We start from the raw sequence: 21,312 nt of genomic DNA, 5'->3' as shown, positions 1-21,312 counted from the left end.
GTCTTCATCAGTTGCATCCATTATTGGACGACCACTATTGCCAGCAACTTGCAGTTGGAATGTACCCGTTTCCCGTAAACGACGATTAATGGTCAGAAATAATCGTCTATCGGGTGTATTTCGATTGGGGTATTTTACTGCATAACGCCTTGCGGCTGCTGCACTATTTCCTTGACATTCACCTACGATATTCCCGATAGTTTATTTAAATCATAATATAATCTGATCCAACTTATCCAAAGTTAAATGTATATCTGTCATTTCCTGAAATGTGTAGGCCATTGTAATATCAAAATTTTTAATATTAATCTTATTCACACAATAAATGATAGCTTCAAATAAGTGACTATTATTGATGGAACTGTTTGTAATTATTGTATCCGTAGAAAAACACTAGTTTTTCGAAAAAGTAATGAGGCAAAAAAGTTTTAAAAATAATTTGTTAAACTAATGATGCCACAAAATTCATTTGATTTGAACGTACTCCAAAGTTTGGGGATATTTAGGGCTGCACGCCCCCTTTAAATTTTTCTGTTTGCTTAGATTTTGTTGTTTCTTTTGTATGAAAAAAAAGGCAGTAAATGCTATTTACTGCCTTTTGGAGGTGTGCAGTCGTCTCTTCCAATGACTTTGTCTTTATTGTACAGCCAGCAATTGACGGATTTGTAGTAAACTGTTTTTATTTGTGAAAAAACAACTCAAATTCCTACAATATATAAAATTAACAATATAAAAAACTAATTAATTCCCATTACTTACTGTTCTCTTGCTGTCTGGTAAATTATTTAAATTTTTCCCTAATCGGTGACAGTTTGTTTTCCGAAGTTTTAATATTATATCTGACATAGTCTTTAGAATAGTAGCAACGGGAAATTTTAAGTAACATGTATAAACTAAAAAAAATTAACTAAAATACAGGGTGTTTAAATAAATATTCCATACAAACAATAAATATTCGTAACATATCCACCCGGTACAGTTATATGCGAAAGAGAAACTGTACCACTTATTTTTCATTATCTTTTTGGTCTCCATTTATTGGTATTACTGCTAATTTTATAACAGGACCTTTATATATTTAATTTTTTGTTTGAACTATTGCTCGTCTCACTTGCCCATGAGGTGATTTTTTAACTTCAATTACCTTACTCTTTGGCCAATTGTATCTTGGTAAATCTTTATCACATATTATTACAATATCGCCCTGTTTAATTGGTATACGTAATGGATTTTGACAAGAGCTATGACCTTGTGGGAAGAAGATTTGCAACTTGAGATATGCAGATGATACTACTATCCTCGCTAGTTCTGAAGCTGAATTGATTTACCTGCTACAACGGATAGAAGACGTAAGCTTAACGATGGGCCTTAAAATAAACAGAGATAAAACGAGAATTATGATAATTGACAGAGCTAACAACAATCAAAATCATCTGGTCATGATAAACAATATCGCTGTTGTAGATAAATTTGTGTATCTCGGCTCATTAATAACCAACAAAGGAGGCTGTACTGAAGAAATAAAGCGGCGGTCAGCAATCGCAAAAAGCGCTATGGCAAAATTAACAAAAATTTGGAAAATCCATGAAATAACTACCGATACAAAAATGAGACTAGTAAAAAGTCTAGTTTTTCCAGTTTTTACTTATGCATCGGAATGCTGGACCCTTACTGAGAAAGACAAAAAGAGGAAAAGAATACCATGGGTGGTCCGAAGAACAAATGAATCCATACTGGACCAGCTAAACATAAAGAAAAGACTAAGAACACAAATATCAGAACAAATAATAAGCTATTTTGGACATGTGCTTCGAAGAAATGGTCTTGAAAAACTTACCATCCAGGGAAAAGTAGAAGGCAAAGGAAATAGAGGTAGATCTCCCACACGATACATGGACCATATTGTTGCTACCATTGGCGCTCCATTGTCAGAATGTGCTAGAATGGCAGAAGATAGAAAAACGTGGAGGAACATTGGGAAATTTAGCTAATAGCTTCATGATATCACGATACCTGCATCAGGTTAACGACTAAGAAGAAGAAGAAGAAGAAGAAGAAGATGACATTGTTAATAACAGGTAAACTTGTGTACTGCATCTGTATGACTCATAGCTCTTGTCAAAATAAATTTCCTCTACAACTTGTTTATGCCATTTTGTCATAAGTAGTAGTTCAGGTATGTATTCAGAAATAAAGCGTCGCCAACATTTATTTGCAAATTGCTCTCTGTATAAATAATTAAATTTAAATACTTTAACATCTTCGTTTAAAAATCCAATTGGGTTATCTCCGTTTCAAGATCCAGTTAAAAAAAAATCGGTTGCCTGTAAAGTCGGTTTTACGGGCGAAGATTTTACGTGACAACGTCTTTTTCCCGGTAGAATATTTATTGATGAATATTATTAAATTGCACAATAGGAACAAGGAATTGCCGCTATAAACTCAGTTTTTTAACTTTTGTGTCAATCTAACCATTAATCAATCAATCATAGTTTACGATAATGAAATATTAGTGTACAATTATTTACCTTTATTGTTGTAGTTGTTGTAAATGACGAATCTACTCACGAATTGAAGACAAATCTCACGATCTCACGATTAAGGTCTTACATCTTACGATTTTTAAATTTTTTTTAAATTTCAAGTGTTTCTAATAAAATGCATGGGAGGAAATCAGCTTTTTTTAGATTGTCACCTTGAAATATCCATAAATTGACTGTATTTTTGTATCAAAGTGGGCTACTCCAATTAACTCAATTAATATACACAAAATAATATAAACAAAGCTTAAAAGGTTCTTTATGCTTTGAAAGTGGTTTATAAACAACTGAATTGTAATGTATATTTTACCGCCTTTAATAAATATGAAGTATAGACTAAATTTTGTGTAAATAACAAACATTCAACAGACCTAATAGTAAAAACATATTGATTTAAGTGTGAATTTGAGATAATGTGCTGACAAAATGTTAAATCCTAAGAAAACAAAATTATGTTTTTATGTATATTCATTATACTTAATACTCTTGGGTAAAATACCTCACATCATATATGTCTTTAGACACAGTTAATAATTTTCATTGAAGTTTAAACTATAAAGAATGTTTACAATCATTGCTCAATATTAAATAGATAAATCCATAGCAATATTATAAAAGAATATGGGTCCCTAGGTAATTTCCTAAAATTATATCTGATACTGGTGGTTCCCCCTAAAATAGGACACTGTAAGCACTCCACATTTTCACTACAGACACAGCTGACGATACTTTCAACGATTTTCAACTTTAGCGATTCAACGCGCCTAATTCTCTAGTGCCGCGCACAGCGGACCGATCATGTTTGAGTGGGAGAGAGACGCAAGGCATTCGCCGGTCCGGCGGGCTTCTCTCTCGTTCGGTGACTCACTGTAACAGACGTGAGCGGGCGTTACACTTTTTCTTAAATGACTCCGAGCCACAACCTAATTTAAGACGTTGTCACGTCAAAGAATGATTTGAGGTTAGAAATTTAGATTCCTCAGATTCTATTGGAAGATCTTAAAGTGGTCCTGAGTTTACTATGTTTTCTGCAGCTATGAGACAATTGCAAAGTAATTGGTCAGTAGGGTTCCTGGTTGGTAATGAATCATATAACGAAATTTTAACCGCTTTCACTAGGCGCTCCCAGGCCCCACCCATATATGGGGAAAGGGTAAGTTAAAGTGAAATGTTAGCTCTGGGCTAATCGATGAATTGGCTATTAATTTACTGTCAACTTTTTGCAGCTCTTCTCTTAATACTCGTTCAGCTGCAATAAAATTCGTACCTCGATCACAAAAATATGCCTTGGTCGTCCTTTTCTGTTAGTAAATTTTGTTAAGCATAGTATAAAACTGTCCACATCTAGTTTGTAAGCTACTTCGAAATGGACTGCTCTAGTCGTGAGACACGTAAATAAAGCTCCCCATCTTTTCTCCGTCCGTCTTCCAACAGTTACATTTATTGGACCAAAATAATCCATACCCACGGTTCGTAGACTTACTACGGTTGCCTCTTCCGACTGGGGTGGGGATGCTTGAGTTACGTCACCAGAGTACACAAGAATACAAAACCAATTTATTCGCTATTGAAACTGAATGTAGAGGGCAGGTCGATTGCAGTGTTGATTGGTTGAAGGGGAAGAATTACGTCACGAGAGTACAGTTTCGGGCTTAATGTTCATTGGTTAGGCGGAAGAGGCAAGCGTAGTACGTCTACGAACCGTGATCCATACCAGTGTGTGTGAACGGAGCAGTAAATGTTGCAAGTCTACATGGCGGTAGAGGTGACATTTCTGGTGGTTTTGGCTTAGCAAATTTGACCTTGCAATTTAGACAATTGGTCCTAATCTTATTAACTAGTTGTATAAGTTTTGGTATTTAAAATTTTTGTCTTATCTCATTTACTACAATTTCATAATTTTTATGGTGATATCTTTTGTGATAGTCTTTAACAACTAGTAAAGTTAAACGACTTTCTCTCGGTAAAATTATTGGTCTTTTTGTTTCTGAAATAACATCTCTAGCTTTATCTAATCTTCCTCTTATACGAAGTAAACGATCTTCATCCAGATATGGCGATAATTTAAATTTGATTTATTAACTGTTTTCTGTAAACTATCAGAATTATTATTTTTGTAATATTTTTGCATAAACAATTCTTAAAAATCGAAACATATATGCAGTTGCCCTTAAAATTCTATTAAATTAACTGAATCTTTCAAGATCTATTAAATGTGGATTATTAAATTTTACTTCATGAGTGGTTAAGATTTGATCAGCTTTTTTCTTTTTAAGGGTGGTGTCTGGAGGCCAACTGTTTTCTAAAAAATTTCCCCTGGCGTGAATTAAGGCAATTTCTTTTGCTAATTGGATAGCTCCATCCTTAGTGTCTGTTGATTCTAAGAGATCATCGACAAAATGATTCTTTACTATGGAATCAACAGCGCTAGGATATTCTACGCTAAATATCTTGGCATTAGTATTTTTAACAAACTGTGCACAACTGAGTGAGCAGGTAGGCTCAAAGGTCATCACAGTCATGACATAAATTTTCAAAGGATTATCAGAGCTACCATTGCACCACAAGAATCCTTGTGCAGGTTTATCTTTTTCTATTATTCCTATACGAAGAAACATTTCCTTGATGTCTACAGAAAAGCCAATCTTTCTTCTACTAAATCGTAGGAGGACGCCTAATAGAGAAGCAAGTTGATCTCCTTTTAATAACATAGAATTTAAGGCTATTCCCTGTACGGTTGCCGCTGGCTCCCAAACTAATCTAAATTTGTCAGGTTTGTTAGGATTAAAGGCCGGAAATATGGGAAGATACCATGTTTTTTCTTGATGTTCTAAGAGTTCTTGTTCTGACCGTTTTTTAATATATTGCTTTTCTAGAAAATCTTTGATTTGTTGATTAATTTTGGTAGCTAGCTCTGGATCTTTCTTAATTTTCCTCTCTATACACTCCAGTCTTTGAATAGCCATGGGTTTACTATTAATGAGTTTCACGTTGTCGTATTTCCAGAGTAATCCAATTTTAAGTTTGACTAGATTTTGCATTAATAAAAGTTTAATAATAAAATGACACATGTTTTTTGTTGATACGGCTTTGATATGCCGTATTTCTGAATATTTGTTTTTTTCAGACCAAATTGTAGAGATTGTAATTGTGAGATCAGATGATAAAATTAAAAATATATATATGGGGCAAAACAAAAACTAATTAACACACACATCAAGACAATACACAAATTATATTTTAAAACATTTATAGTATTAAAAAACTGGCTTTAAAAAAATATATGAAAAGTTTAAGTTAGGTTTCTTTTGGTTCTTATTTCTCATGGATCCAAGTAATGTATAACGCCTTTTCATTTTAAATATGACTATCTCAATTACTATGTATAATTCAAGCAGAAATAGTAATTAATTCGTGGTTACCTTGATCTACCCTATACAAGTAGCAAATAAAGTATATTTCAGTTCATACTATTTAATACCGTCGACGCTTTTATTCCCTTTTAACACGACAGAATAAATAATACAAGTTAGAGTGAAAGTAAGGTATTTATACCCAGATAACCAAATAATATATAAGTGGTTAACGTGGTTAAGGAGTGTCCCACGCAGGATACTGAGTGGAGTTTTAGTTTAACCTTCTAGGACTGATAATATTTAAATAAATTACATGCATTACCATTAACATTTTTTGGAATAAAATTTATTTTATAAGGCAGGTATTGTATATTCTGAAATAATATTTTTCATTAGCGTTTAAACAATTACTGAAATTTAACTGGTGCTTTGGAAAAATCTTTTTTTAGTATTTTTCAAAACAGACTGCTTTGTAGAGGCAATCTTAACAATAGTATTGTTATATTGGACGTCTTCTTGGTCTCTTGACGCCTCTTGAATACCACAATGTAATTTTAGTGGACCATCTATTGTCAGTTCTCATTGCTAAATTTCCCGCCTACTACCTACTATTTTAAAAATTGAATTCTGTGGATTACACCAGTGATCTTGGTTTTTTGTCTAATCCATTCTATTATTTTTCGATCTCTCTTTTTTATATATGGTAATATACATTAATATAATGTTTTTTTCTTCAGGTGAAGTAGCTCTTCGATTTGAATATTCTATTTCTACCAAAAGATGCCCAAGCCAGTTTCATTTTTCTGTTGATTTCTGGGATTAAGGAGCCAGATTTATGTATTTATTAATTTTTCCAGATATACATACTCGTCTACTATCTCAAGTGTTGTTTGTTATTAAATCTTAAACATTCACTAAAAAAAGTAAAGTTCGTGTAACCTTCTGGCTAAGGTCTAGTGTTAGGGTTTTCAGGTCGCGCAAGCGCCCCTAACATGACTTAACGACTATTTTCGTAGCCAGGACCAACGGCTTTACGTGCCCTCCGAAGCACGGTGGCAGCTCAGGTGAATTAGAAATTTTAAATTTTTGTCGGTGCCGTGAACATCCACTAACTCGTTGTACATAATTTTTGTTTTTGTGAAGTCCATTTTTAGGCCAACTTCATTGCTTGCATTGCCAACAAGATATTCACAAAAGGTTTCGGCAAGGTCACACGCTATTGTCAAGTCAGATTATATATATATATATATATATATATATATATATATATATATATATATATATATGTATATATATATATATATATATATATATATATATATATATATATGTATATATATATATGTATATATGTATATATATATATATATATATATACATATATATATATATATTGTTATGGATCAGTTTATCGATCAAAAATAGAATAAAGAGTTTTTTTTTATTATTTTAATATATAGCGGGCATATAAGTTAAAATACAACCCTGTACTTATTTGTAATCGTTAGCATAAGAAAAGACATTGTTTCCGTGACGGACTAGTTTTTCCTTGAAGGACTAAGTGAATAGTGAAAGGACAATGGAATTCGTGTAATTATATATTTAAGGAATAAACTTTGTAATTGTATTTTGCGGTGGACATTTTTCGAAAGTAAATAAGAATTAGATTTAGATATGAGATAACAAGAATTTGGAAGCTTATTTCGGTTGAAAAAGGCAAAATTGTTAATGGTTTCTGAAAAGTAATTTGAGTGAAATTAGTTTATTTGTTTTAAATATTATGTTGGAAATTTTCTGAATCGAAAATTAGTGGGAAAGATGAATGCTTATGATTGGTTCAAAAGGAATGATGGGGGATGAGAAAGTTTGAGAAGGTTGTCTGGGGAGATTGAAAAGATTATTATGTTACCGGCAGACCAGAAGAGAAGACGTGTTTTTTTGTGTAGTCAATCGGAGTAAGAGTGTTTTTCGTTCGTTAGTGAAAAAGGTGGAAGCTGAGAGCAGATCAAAAACGAGAAGATTAATACCTCTTTTGAGTCTGCATAGTCCACTAGATCTAATTGAGAAAGAAAGGAGAATTTGTGAATAAAGAGTACCGGTCAAAAGAGGCTTGGGCTTGTGTTTTCGGAGGAGTAGTTTGCTGGTATGCGGTTTGGATCGATGCTGGGAACGGGAAAGATTTGATGGTAGCCGGACATATTCAATCAAGGAAGGAACTGTGGTTTGATCGAGAGGAGACATCATTGGTGTAAAAAAAATAAAGGTCAGTCAAATAATTTGAATGAAAGAAAACTTTAAGACATTCTAAAGATAAAATCAAATATAAGCATACGAACTAAGATTCCAAGTTTCAAAGAGTTATTTTTTTGTGAATAAATTATATTTTTTATATGGTAAATTTTTTAGTAGATATTATTATAAAACAGATCAATAGACAGTTTGTTAATTAAAATTAAATTTAGAGTATAGGAATTTGTTGGGAAAGATAATTGCCCACAAAAAGTTATTTATTAACATTCACCGTATTGCTTATTAAAAATAAATAATAATTTGTGTGCATATTTATGTTGTTTTAATGTAGTTCCGTTTCCTGTTCTATCCCGATTATGAGCAACTAGAAGATACTGAACCCACTAGAAGAGATATATAAAGTAAACTGATTAAAGTAAAATTAAAAAGACACCCTGAGAATTTTTAATAGTAATTGAATTGTATGACTCTGCATAAATTAGTGAACTAATTAATTAAATAATTGGATTAATTAAATTAGTCTTAATCAATAATAAAACATCATAAAGCAGATCACAACAATATATATATATATATATATATATATATATATATATATATATATATACATATATATATATATATATATATATATATATATATATGTATATATGTATATATCTTCCGAAAGATTTCTGAGACCTCGAAAGCCCTGATGAAGACATCAAAGAGGATGTCAAAAGCTCGGCGCAATGATAATCGACGCCGTTTAACCCGGAAAACTATTGTGTTTAATAATAATTCTTGTAATATCATATATATATATATATATATATATATATATATATATACACTACTCAACAATTGAAGTGAATAATTTTAAAATTCCTAAAATTAACATATAAAACTATTTTTAAAATAATCGCCTGTACTATACTCTATATGCTATCTTTATTGCCAATATTTTTTGCATGTGGTTTTTTTCTCCCCATTCTTATCGGCCCTTATCTCGTACAAAGAGAGACCTGTTGTTAAAAACATGGATATAGCATTCGTATAAAAGTGCTTGCATTGGCTTAACCAGTTGTCAATAAGTCAAGAAATATATTTATGACAAAAACATTATGCCGCAAAGACGTTTAGAACTAGTGCAGCTCGAGCAATTAGTTCGTTGGATCCAACAAGGCATAACTCAACAAAAGGTTGCTATGAGGCTAAATGTGTCGCAAAGTGTGATAATTCGTGCATGGAATCGGTATGTAGCAACTGGATCTGCAACATACAGGCATGGAGGAGGAAGAGAACGATCTATAACTCGTCGGCAAGACCGTTTTGTAGTTTTGACGGCAAGAAGAAACCCAACATTCACGGCTTCCAGAATTAACAGTATCTTCAGGCATGCTACTGGACGAGCGATTTCCAGTCAAACTGTCAGCAGACAGTTTGATTTGAGTTTGAGATTTTCATAAGAATATTAAATGTTCTAAGGAAAGTCCAGTATTATTATTACTGGACAACCACGATCCCCATTTATCAGTTGAGGTGATAGATTATTGCAAGAAAAATGGTATTATTCTCTTTACCTTGCCTCCGCATTGCTCTGATCGATTGCAACCGTTGGACAAATCGGTGTTTGGACCATTAAAAAAATTTATTAGCAGTCAGATGGATGGCTGGATGAAAATTCATCCAGGAGTTACAATGACAATTTATAACATTCCATCAATTGTGGAGCCGTTAGCTGTAACTTCAAAAAATATACAGTTCGGTTCGGTTTTCGAGTAACTGGCATTTTCCCGTTTAATAGGAACGTTTGTACTGATGAAGATTTTCTGCCAGTATCCATTACTATGAAGCAATGAAGAAAATGAAAAATATTTCTGCATTGTATGTTGTGATTTGTACACTAAGTCAAAATCAAAAGGGCAATGGGTGCAATGTGTAGACTGGAAGGGGTAGGCGCATGAGCTTAGCAGTGACGGTTCTCCAATTTTTGTATGCCTACACTGCCAGTCTGAATAGTGTAATAACTGATTTAAATAATGTTTAAAAATGTTGCGCAATAGTTCGTATTTTAATAAAAAACAAATAAATAAAGTTTTTTCATTATGAAAATTAAAATATTCTTTGAAAAGTATATTAGTGTAACAATTTGCCCCTGCCATGTAACAACTTACCTCATTGGAAGGTAATTTGATACAATTTTCAAGACTAAACAAATATATTTTATCGAAATGAGTGCTTCTTACAACAATTTTTATGAGGTGCCTATTTTACATAATGAATGCACAAAAAAATAAAATGTAAAAATTGTAACAACTATCCCCGGTCTCCCCTACTTTTGTATTGCCTACATTTTTTCGCCTACATGATTATTAGTAATTTTATCCAGATTAATCCATACGGCTTTCACTCCCTCTAAGGTGAAAATTCACTCATCTCAGATACCTAAGGTATCAAAAGGCTTGACCTGGTGAGACTCTTTCCATGTATTAATACCTAGGTGACTTGGTATACTTAAGTGTCTTCCAAAAATGTTCGTACACATCTGAACGTCGAGATTAGTACAGCTTTCTGCATGGTATAGAAATATTCATTCAGATCCAGCTTTTTTTATATTTTCTAGGCGGTTCTTTGAAATGATACCAGTAGTAGAGAGAATGATAGGTATTGGCTGAGTATATCTCTATATTTGGCGATCGTTTCACTGTATATAACACGCATATTATGGTTGTTAGGTATCGACATATTATTTACTCTTATCCAAATTTAGTCATACGGCTTACTATAATTATTTAATTATAAAAAAAATGCTTTATGTAACACAATTTGTTTTTATTGATAAATTACTGAGATATTTTCGTTTTAGTTTAGTAATGACAAGGGATACGATATGAGACGAAACTTAGAGGTTGATTACGATGCTAAAGGAAAATACTCCACAACGTTGTTCACAAACGAAGCTGTAAATTTAATTAAAAATCACGATACGAACAATCCAATGTTTTTATATATGACACACCTTGCACCTCACACTGGAAATGCAGACGACCCACTTCAAGCTCCAGATGAAGAAATTGCTAAATTTGCCCATATTCAAGATCCAGAGAGACGAATTTACGCAGGTATTCCATTTAACACTATATACTGTGGTTTAAATGATTTTACATTTAAATGTATCGAAGATACAATTTTTAATATTGACTTTATTCCAGTGTACCACGGCTAAAAACATATAACCTCCGATTTCCATAAAGTCGCATCGACTTTGGTTGGAATTAACCTTTATTTATCCCTAACTTCAAAATCTACCCTATACCGAAGTGTGCATACATCTTGAGGGTGAGATCCATCCCAACTGGGTGGTTGGTACCTTTTTATTAAAAATCTCCTTAAGAATTGATAGAAGAATATATTCTAAAAGAAAATTTATAGTTTTTTTTTCGAAAAATCAATACATTTATACTTTAGAATTCGTGATTGAAAATTTCGATTTTTTTGTCACGAATAACTGAAGACCTTTACAATTTAGTTAAAAACTGTTGAGGGATAAAATGTAGCTTATAAAAATCAAAAAAAAAATTATTTTGACTGTAAGCCAAATATAAACCGAGTTATAACTCATTAAAGGTGACAATTTCGTATTTAACAAAACATTCTAAAAACTCAACAACCTATAATAACGGAAATCTGTCAATTTTAAGTAGACTAGGGCGGATTTGTTTTAAGGTGAATGTAAGGGGTAAAATTCGGATTTTTACAGAAAAAGTTGTGTAATAACTTCAGTAATATTAATTGACTTATTCTCCCTCTCAAACAGGCCAGGAACGTTAATAAAAAAATTAAAACATAATAACGGTATTAGATTTTTGTTTCGATAAAGGGCAGCGGCAAGCCGCTTATACGTATTTCGACCTCTTTAGGTCTCATCAGAGCGGTATATGCCACTGCTCTAAATCGAAACAAAATCTATCCCGTCGTAGGCTAATAATGATCGAAATAACTATTTACAGACGTAACAACGCTATCTAATAACAACAAAAGAGATCATAAGATTTCCTACCTGGCGAAACCGAATTCAAATTTTTACCACTGATACCACTGATGGGATAGATTTTGTTTCGATTCAGAGCAGTGGCATATACCGCTCTAATGAGACTTAAAGAAGTCGAAAAATATATAAGCGGCTTGCCGCTGCCCTGTATCGAAACAAAAATCTAATACCGTCATTATGTTTTATTTCTTTACTCTTTTTGGAGTACCAGAAACTGAATTCACTACGAATTTTGACGATGATGAACGACAGGTGGAATGCATATTTTAGATTCCCTTGCCAAGTAATTCATCAAACTGTTTGCTTTGAAAGTTGTAGAAGCTACAGTGGTAAAAATTTGAATTCGGTTTCGCCAGGTAGGAAATCGTACGATTTCTGTTGTTGGTAAAATAATTAAAATTATTAAAAATTACTAAAAACAACGATTTTTTTCTGCTTTCCTTGTTTATAACTTTAAAGCGATTTATTTTAGAGCAAAATTGCAATGAAACCAAATAGTGACAATTAAATTTTCTATAAGATACGGCCTAAAAAATATTTGTTATTTAATACCCTTGCTGCAAAACAGCAATATATACAAAAAATAAAGGAAAACAAGCCTTTTCTAATTTAATGTTTTTCAACCAATTAGATTGCACTTTTATAGGACCTTTATATTGTCTAGAAAATTTTTATAATATAAGGAAAAGGCATGTAGCTCGGGACAAAATTTACGATTATTTTTCATTTTTTTTATTTCATTTGAAACAGAAATATATTTGATCCCCGTAAAAGAAGGTAGATTTAGGCACTAAACAGATAAAAAAATATATATTAAAACCAACGAGTAAATGAGTACTTACCATATAAGAGCACAGTGCTATTAGTCCCAAGGTTCAACCTGTGGTTTACCCTTGGGACAGTGTTGGTTGCGCATTGGGACACGAACTTCTTCTTATGGTGCTATCCGTTATGGATGTTGGACACTAACATGGCTATTCTGACTTTGTTAACTGCTGCCCTGAAAAGTCCGGTAGTGGTTAATAAAACCATTTTCGCAGGTTATGCAGCTAGGATATTCTTCTTCGTCCTGGACCTCTTTTCCCATGCACTTTACCTTGACGTATGATCCGAAGTAGGTCATATCGTTGTTTATACGTTTTATGGTTACGACTTATTAGCGCTCTTTTGCTTGCGGGACACGAAATAACTGTATTTAAATAAATAAAATGACTATTTAAATACCTTTTTTAATGACGGAAAAAACCAACCATATTTTGTGTTTATATATTATTTAAAAGAAATATATTGTGAAAGGCAATGTTGAAAAAATGAAATCCTCGTCGTATTATGGGCATAGGCAACACTTTAACTATGCTTGAATTCTTCACGACGGCAATATCTTCAAGATCTGGGAAGACAATATAAATATTCCGTTTTCAGAGAAACTTCACAGTAACTTCTTGTTTTGTGCTTTCTTGAACTAAACCAGCATAGTAAACATCAGTGGATGTAGCTTTTTCAGCGACTTCAAATTTTACTACAACCCAGCTACCGATAGTAAAATTAAGTGCAACTTTGTCTGGTGAAAAGAAATATCAGGAACGTCTTCATCTTTGGAACTTAAATAAAATCTGCTTTCATCGGAGATGTCTTTAAGCTTGAGCTAGTTTTCATCTTAAGACGAACAAGAAGATACAACTAATGCTCTTTCGACAGGCTCTTACGAGCTCTTACTGACTTTCAAGGTGGCACCTTCGAAAATGGGCGAATTTGTTCCGGGGTCATTGCAGTAGTAAAAATTGGCGTACTGCTTGTTGATGCTATTACTTTATCCACCTCCATAAGTCCTGTCTCCTTAATTTCAGTTTGTTTTGAAATTTCATATGACCTCCTCACCTCAGCTGGTAGAAACTGATAGTCTCCAAACACGTTTGCATTAAATGGCCATATACCTGCTGCTTTGAAACCTGACGAAATGTTATTTGAGGTAAACGCCAATCTTTGCTAGCATTATTAAAATAATTTTTAAATGGACCAAAAACAAACCTATAAAACGGCTGCAATTTGTGACTGGTACGCGGAGGAAAATGTGCTCTTTGAATTGAACTCGTGGAAAAATAATGCCGGGTGGGATAAAAGTTCCTGCGGTGCTGACGCAGGCTATCATAGTAACATTAGTACTTTTCTCGCCAGAAGTAGCTGCTCTGATTTGCTTATCTTTTATATCACCAAGCACATGAACTAGCTTTTGAACAGTACGGTAGCCGGTCTCGGCGAGATTCCACACATTCTGGGGTGTTAACTTTAGTCTCGAGTAAATTTCTCCCAATTTATCAAAGAATATTAAACATGTTTGCCTTGTTGACAGAGGCCATTCGACCTAAGATGTCTATTTTTATTCTTCTCATCTCGGCTTCAGTGTTTGCAAGTTTTCCAGTTTTCCCTTTTACTTTGTAAAAATTAAGTGTTTAATTTCATTAACTTCAACAATACAGTTGTGAAGATTAGTAAGCAATATAGATATTAAGAAATATTTTAATAATATTGTGTTTATGCAACATTTTCAAATTCATGGTACAATATTTTGTCTTAAATGTAGTCTTTTTTGTTTGACAGCGATGGTATCCATGTTAGACCAAAGTGTCGGAACAGTCATCAGTGCCCTTAGGGATAAAAAGATGTTGGATAATTCCGTCATTCTATTCATTTCCGATAATGGGGCTCAACCTATTGGACTGCATGCTAATCATGGTTCAAATTATCCATTTAGAGGGGTATGTATACACATTTCACCCAATAATAATATACTCAACTTGGTAATGCATGATAGTGCAGTTTTGAAAGCAGAAATTGTAAAGATCTTTGTACATATAGGCCTGTTGAAAGTAGCAAAATTATAAATATCTCTACCTTCTTGTCTCAATTTTGTACAAGAATTTATTAAAGTAATATAGCCATTCTTACAAACTTAACGAATAGTCCAGTTGTCAGAGAATTGATATGTATAGTACATTACAGTACATGTAATAATGTCACCAAAATATCTAGAGAATATTTTCATTGATTATCTTTAGCAACTCACTTGCTTGGTGGTTTGGATCAGAATATTTATTGGTTATCACCAATCACATTGCATGAATAATTTCTGCTTTTTAGTAATCTCACACTCTTAGTCTGAGCATAGATTATTCATAGATAAATATTATTATCTCTGGTCTTTAAATAATTATTATTAACCTCTTCCGCTCCATCGTATCCACGTATGAATATTTTATAGGTACGACGAACTTTACCACGATATCCACATACGGATATTCGTATAGGGGATTTTATTGCACTTTATAAAAGTGGTGTAGGGCTCTGTAGATTAATTTGGATCACAGTAGGACATGGATATCCATATGGCGATATCATGGTTAGCCATTTAAAGAAATACCAGAATAATTTAAACAGCTCAAGGTCGACGTTCAGTCTGGTGGAAACTCAACGCAGCGGCAAGATATTTATTTAGTGCACGTTTAGTGTTTGCCAAGAGAGCACATGTTCTTTTTCTTGCCTATTAGGTACGTAATTGTGTTTTATATTAGTAAACATGGATTCGGATTTCGAGAGTGAAAGTGATTAAAGTGAAATGTTTAATAGTGACTTCGAGAGCGGTTCAGACAGCAATTATTCATCAAAGGATAAGGAAGAAGTCATTGATGCGGTACAAATGAGCGGCTGGGCAGCCGTTAGGAATCCGTTTGATGATAACCATCAAAGAGATATACCCGAATTTTGCTTTGACTATAACTTTCACCCAGCTATTGACTTTCAAGATTGTATGGATAAACTTACAAACTGGTTATCTGGAAAATATATATCGAAGAACTTTTTTGGGACGACCGCGGCAACCTTCCGGAAATAAATTGCATGACAGGGCCGTCAATTCTAGAAAGCGAGGTAAAGGCTGCTTTAAAACAGTCTAAGAATGGTAAGGCTACAGGTCCGGACGAAATACCCGTTGAACTTATTAAGGTGATGAGTGAAGTGAGCACGAAGGAGTTAACTGAACTGTTCAACGCCATATACGATTCAGGTAATATCCCAGAGGAATGGCTATTGTCAACATTTGTAACGCTACCAAAAAAACGATCTGCGAAAACGTGCGAAGATTTTCGAACTATCAGTCTTATGAGTCATGCACTTAAAATTTTTCTTAAAATCATACATGCCAGAATTTACAAGAAATGCGAAGAAAATGTCGGTGAAATGCAATTCGGATTCCGCAATTCTATGGGTATACGTGAAGCACTTTTCACCTTACAAGTCCTACTTCAGAGATGCCGCGATGTCAGTTGTGATGTCTATATTTGTTTTATTGACTACGCCAAGGCATTTGACCGTTGTCAGCACCAGAAGATGGTCACCGCACTACAAAGAGTAGGATTGGATGAGAAGGACATTCGGATCATCATGAATTTATACTGGAACCAGCGTGCTCAAGTCAAGGTCGAAGACCAGCTGACCGACCAAGTGAAGATCATGCGAGGAGTAAGGCAAGGATGTGTGCTATCGCCGACTCTTTTCAATATATACTCTGAGGAGATTTTTAATGAAGCCCTCACAAACCTAGACATGGGAATCCGAGTGAACGGTGAATACGTCAATAATATCCGCTACGCCGATGACACTGTGTTACTAGCAACCAGCCTAAACGATCTGCAGGCCTTACTAGACCGAGTGCGAACTGTGAGCGTAACATACGGACTGAACCTTAATATTAAGAAAACTAAATTCATGGTTGTCAGCCGTACAAATTTAGATCCCGGGGCACTAATGGCAGGTAGCGAAGAGATCCAGAGAGTCGACAGATTCACTTACCTTGGAACTACCCTCAACGTACAATGGGACTACGCTCAAGAGATTAGATCCAGAATTAAAATGGCACGGTCTACTTTTATTAAGTTGAGATCCTTGCTGTGCTGCAGTGGCAGTCCTCGCTTTTTGGCAATTCTTAAATTCCTTAGATTTTCACCACCAGAACTTGTCAAACGTAATGCACCGCTTAGCAGACGCTCAAAACCGCTCAAAACTTAGTGAACCCAGGACCAGTTTTTGCAATATATGAGCAATATGTTGTATAAAGGTCGACTACATTTTCGACAGTACATAAAAAGCAAAAGAAATTGATTTGGCATCAAAATATTTTCCTTATGTCCCAATGCGTCTGAACTTCGAGGATACACCTGGAATTTTTGTATACATATACATATATATACATATATATATATATATATATATATATATATATATATATATATAATATATATATATATATATATATATATATACATATATTTAAAATATATTTAATGGTTGAATAGCAGAGGTTTTATCGGTCAATAATTGGCAAATAAAAGTCGTCAACTACTTTATTGATTTATTCGAATACGTTTCGCTTTTATTTTTAAAAGCATCATCAGTTCAAAAAACAATTTGTAGGGTTTTTTTGATGTTATAAAAACTCTACGATAACTTAACATTAAAGATTAACAACTAAACGAGAGAAACGAAACCAAAAAAATACAAGAAAAACTGTAAGAACACTAGTTCATTTGATTTTAACAGATGGCTTCATTTGAATGTTGGTTTAAGCTCTTTCGAAGGTCAAACCACACTGTGTGATATTTGTAATTGTGACACGTCCATTTTCATAACAGAATCCCAGCAAATACCTTTCAAATTTTAACCAAATCCAGCTCAAACGCCTTCGATAATTAATATTCTACGCGGTTTTCTTATATATAGGCAGATCTAATTCGTGCAATATGGAAAGTACATTAGACGAATTTATATGCCGTTCCATCTGATGCGTAACCTTTTTAGGGACTAAAGAAAACATTGAGCTGGAAAGGGTACATTTTAAAGTTCGTAACAACCTGAAGGAATCCATGCATATCACGGTTCGAATTACCCGTTTCAAGGGGTAAGTTCGTTTTATGTAGCGGTCGTAAAATGTTTTTTCTTCTGTATGCATATAAATTAGACGATTTTCTTTCCTATACGACTTGTAGGGAAATAAAAATGTCGGAAGGAATAATATACTTGTTTGAAGAGGTATCTTTATCTCATAAGACTTAAATAGAAAATATATGTTTTTTAGGTCAAAAGTTTATATATTGCAAAAGAGTTTTATCAAAAATTTTAAGAAAAAATCTTCAGAACCATTTAACTCATATATTATTTTCAATTTTAGTGTCTTTCTAGAAAAAACTAATTTGGAACTGAACAAATTTCTTGATATCATCACTATAATAAAGAAAATAATCAATTTAATACGAGAGACCTGTAGATCGTTGTAATGTATTGTTATGTAAAGTGTTTAATTCTTACTATTTATGTTTTACGAGGTACTTTCAACGTTTATGTTCCCAAATAAACAACAACAATATTATGATAATTAGGGCGTTATATTTTATTTTACATGTTTTATTTAAGCTATGAAAAAAACATTGTTTAAAAAAAATTTCCTGTTTCGGAATTCATTTTGCGACCCACTAGGAGATCACGAACCACACTTTGCGAACACGGGTCTAAGAGAATGCCTACACCAGTCATTCTCAACCTGTGGGGCGCGCCCCCCTAAGGTGGCGCGCTTTTACTAGTGGGGTAGGGCGTGAGAATATAAAAAAAACACCAACAACATTGACTAATTTACTAAAATCAAAGCAAAACAATATTCTGATAAAATAAAAAATAAAATACACTTGAACACTGATAAACAGGGCACTGAATACTAAATTATCAACAAGTTTAATGTATATTAGTGACTTCCTTGGGCCTGTTTTGCAGAGCAAATTTTATCGAAACAGGGTGTACTATTAGAAATAGATGCTCTTAGTTTTTTTTTATATATTTAGCTGCAATCTATATTAGGTCTTTAAAGCAGCCATTGCGTAAAATTTTGTTTTGCAAAGGTAAGATGTTGAAAACAGTAAAAGTATACGGAAGGCTCTGGTTTTCAGCGCAGAAAACTCATTATTTACCCCTGACCAAAATTCTAAGAGGGATTTATTATTAAACAGTCTGTTAATTTCGGCATCTACCGTGCAATCTTAAAGGTTTCTTCTTCGATAGTAGAGAGCCCTTCGAGTACAATTTGAAATGGATTCCTAAACCACTCATAACAAGTCGGTCGGCGGCAAAAAAATATCTTTCAAAATTTTTTGTCAACATCGCTAAATAATTTTCAATGGTTACAAAAACGAGTTTCACGTGTTGTTCTCCAATCTTGTAAGTTTTAATATATTCATCTACATTTGCAAACATTTCTAGGTTTTTTTGCTTTAAATTTCTGCTCCACAATTGCAATTTTCTACAACAAGCATTAACTTTATGACTCGTATCCAATATATGTGTATTGGCTCCTTGAACCTGAAGGTTCAGGCCAGGAGACATTTCTTTGGAAGCCAGAGCTTCTCTGTGGATAATACAGTGTGTCTATATATACATTGGAAACTTTTGTTTCACAAGCACAAGTCAGGAAATTGGCCGGGATATTAATGAAACACTCTTTTCACTTTTTGTGTAGCTTTCGGAATGGTTTTATTCCTTTTTCAAGACATAGTCGTTGAGATTATTTGTAAAAGCATTGACACTCAACATTAATAGCACACATATAAAATATAAAATAATGGACAAAATACATTCTAAAATTTTTAAAATTTAGGTACAGATAGTAAAACTTAGTTTATGGCATCTTTTACTGGTGCTAAACAGCTCTGAGCTAAAGTCACCCTGAGAGTGTTTTTTTATATGATTTGCGACACTTAGATAATTAATTAAATAATTAATTAAAGTAATTGAATAAATAAAAAGGTTAATTTAAAAGTAAGAAAGAGCAGATCATAATAAAATGGCAAACCAACGTGTGTATCGACAGTTTATGCCAATTCCTACAAATACGAGAAGCAAAACTGAGAGAAAGAAAAATAAGAAGATCGCAAGAAAATTATACACAATGCGAAAATCAAGACTATAAAGATAGAGGACAAAACTTTAGGAGAGATTACACAAAAAGAGAATTTATTCCTAGAAGGGAAAACGAAAATAAAGACAACGGAAGAGGAAATTATGAACAAAGAAATCGGCAATGGAACGAGGACAGATATCGAGAAAACCAAAATAGAAATTACACTCACACATATTATCAAGAAAACAGAAATAATAGTAGACGAAATGAACAGGAAAATCATGGAAATCGATACGGGTCCAACAGACGAAGAGAAAATAGAAGAGAGATCCACAACACACAAATAGAATAATATGAGGACGAAAGACTGAGCGGCGGAAAAAGGAGCACAGAAGAACAGCAAGCGTCTTTGCACGAAGGCGCTCACTAGATACAAAAAAACAAACAGGAATTTTTTGTCACCCGAACGAATTTATTAAATTGGCAGGAAATAATGATAAAAGAAGTGGAGTAAATTTAAAGTTTGTAGATGGTTTTATCAACGGGAAACCGATTAAAATTGTGATAGACACCGGTTCAGAAATTACATTGATCAACAGAAAATTAATAGAAGAGGTTAATTTAACAAATTTAATTTACAAAATTCTCAGGGTAAATTTAGTGGGCCCAAATAAACGGACTTTGGCAACTATAAATGAAGGAATACGAATAAGGGTACAATTGGGCAAGAAATTTTATGCACTACAATGTGTTATAATGCCAAACATGTTGCATGATATGATCATAGGAGTAGATGAATTGGCAGAAAAACATGTGGTGATAGAGTTCAAAAATAACGCGATGAAAATCACGGAGGAAAACGAAGAAGAACAGGACATATTGGAAAAGGACAAGGAACATGAGAATCGGAAAAATGATGATTTAGACAAAGAACAAACAGTGGAAATGAATTTGGCAACGAAGCAAGGACAGAGAAAGAAGAAAGAAAAGAAAACAAAATTAAAAAAGAAAACAGGGGATTCCTCAAAAGAAGAGATGAGACCAGAAGAAGAAGAAAAAGAAAAAAAAAAGTTTGATAAACGAAAAGGGAAAAGAAATAATTGAAACGGTGGTGTTTGAAGAAGATGTATGCGAGATGGAGGAGATAGAATATACAATAAACATATGTAAAGAATCTAAGGAAAAAGAACGAAAATT

General features: G+C 33.3%; 1 protein-coding gene across 2 annotated transcripts in view; it reads left to right on the top strand.

Moving 5' to 3' along the window:
* LOC140441841 (arylsulfatase B-like) overlaps positions 1-21,312 on the top strand; it is a 62,142-nt gene that overhangs the window by 25,498 nt on the left and 15,332 nt on the right. For both annotated transcript variants that reach the window (XM_072532785.1, XM_072532787.1), the window contains exons 4-5: positions 10,995-11,250; positions 14,778-14,935. In XM_072532785.1, coding sequence (XP_072388886.1) covers positions 10,995-11,250; positions 14,778-14,935 — 414 coding nt within the window. The remainder of the gene's footprint in view (positions 1-10,994; positions 11,251-14,777; positions 14,936-21,312) is intronic.

The sequence above is a fragment of the Diabrotica undecimpunctata genome, chromosome 5, assembly GCF_040954645.1.
Source record: "Diabrotica undecimpunctata isolate CICGRU chromosome 5, icDiaUnde3, whole genome shotgun sequence".
Taxonomy (NCBI): domain Eukaryota; kingdom Metazoa; phylum Arthropoda; class Insecta; order Coleoptera; family Chrysomelidae; genus Diabrotica; species Diabrotica undecimpunctata.
This window is presented reverse-complemented; position numbering and strand designations above follow the sequence as displayed.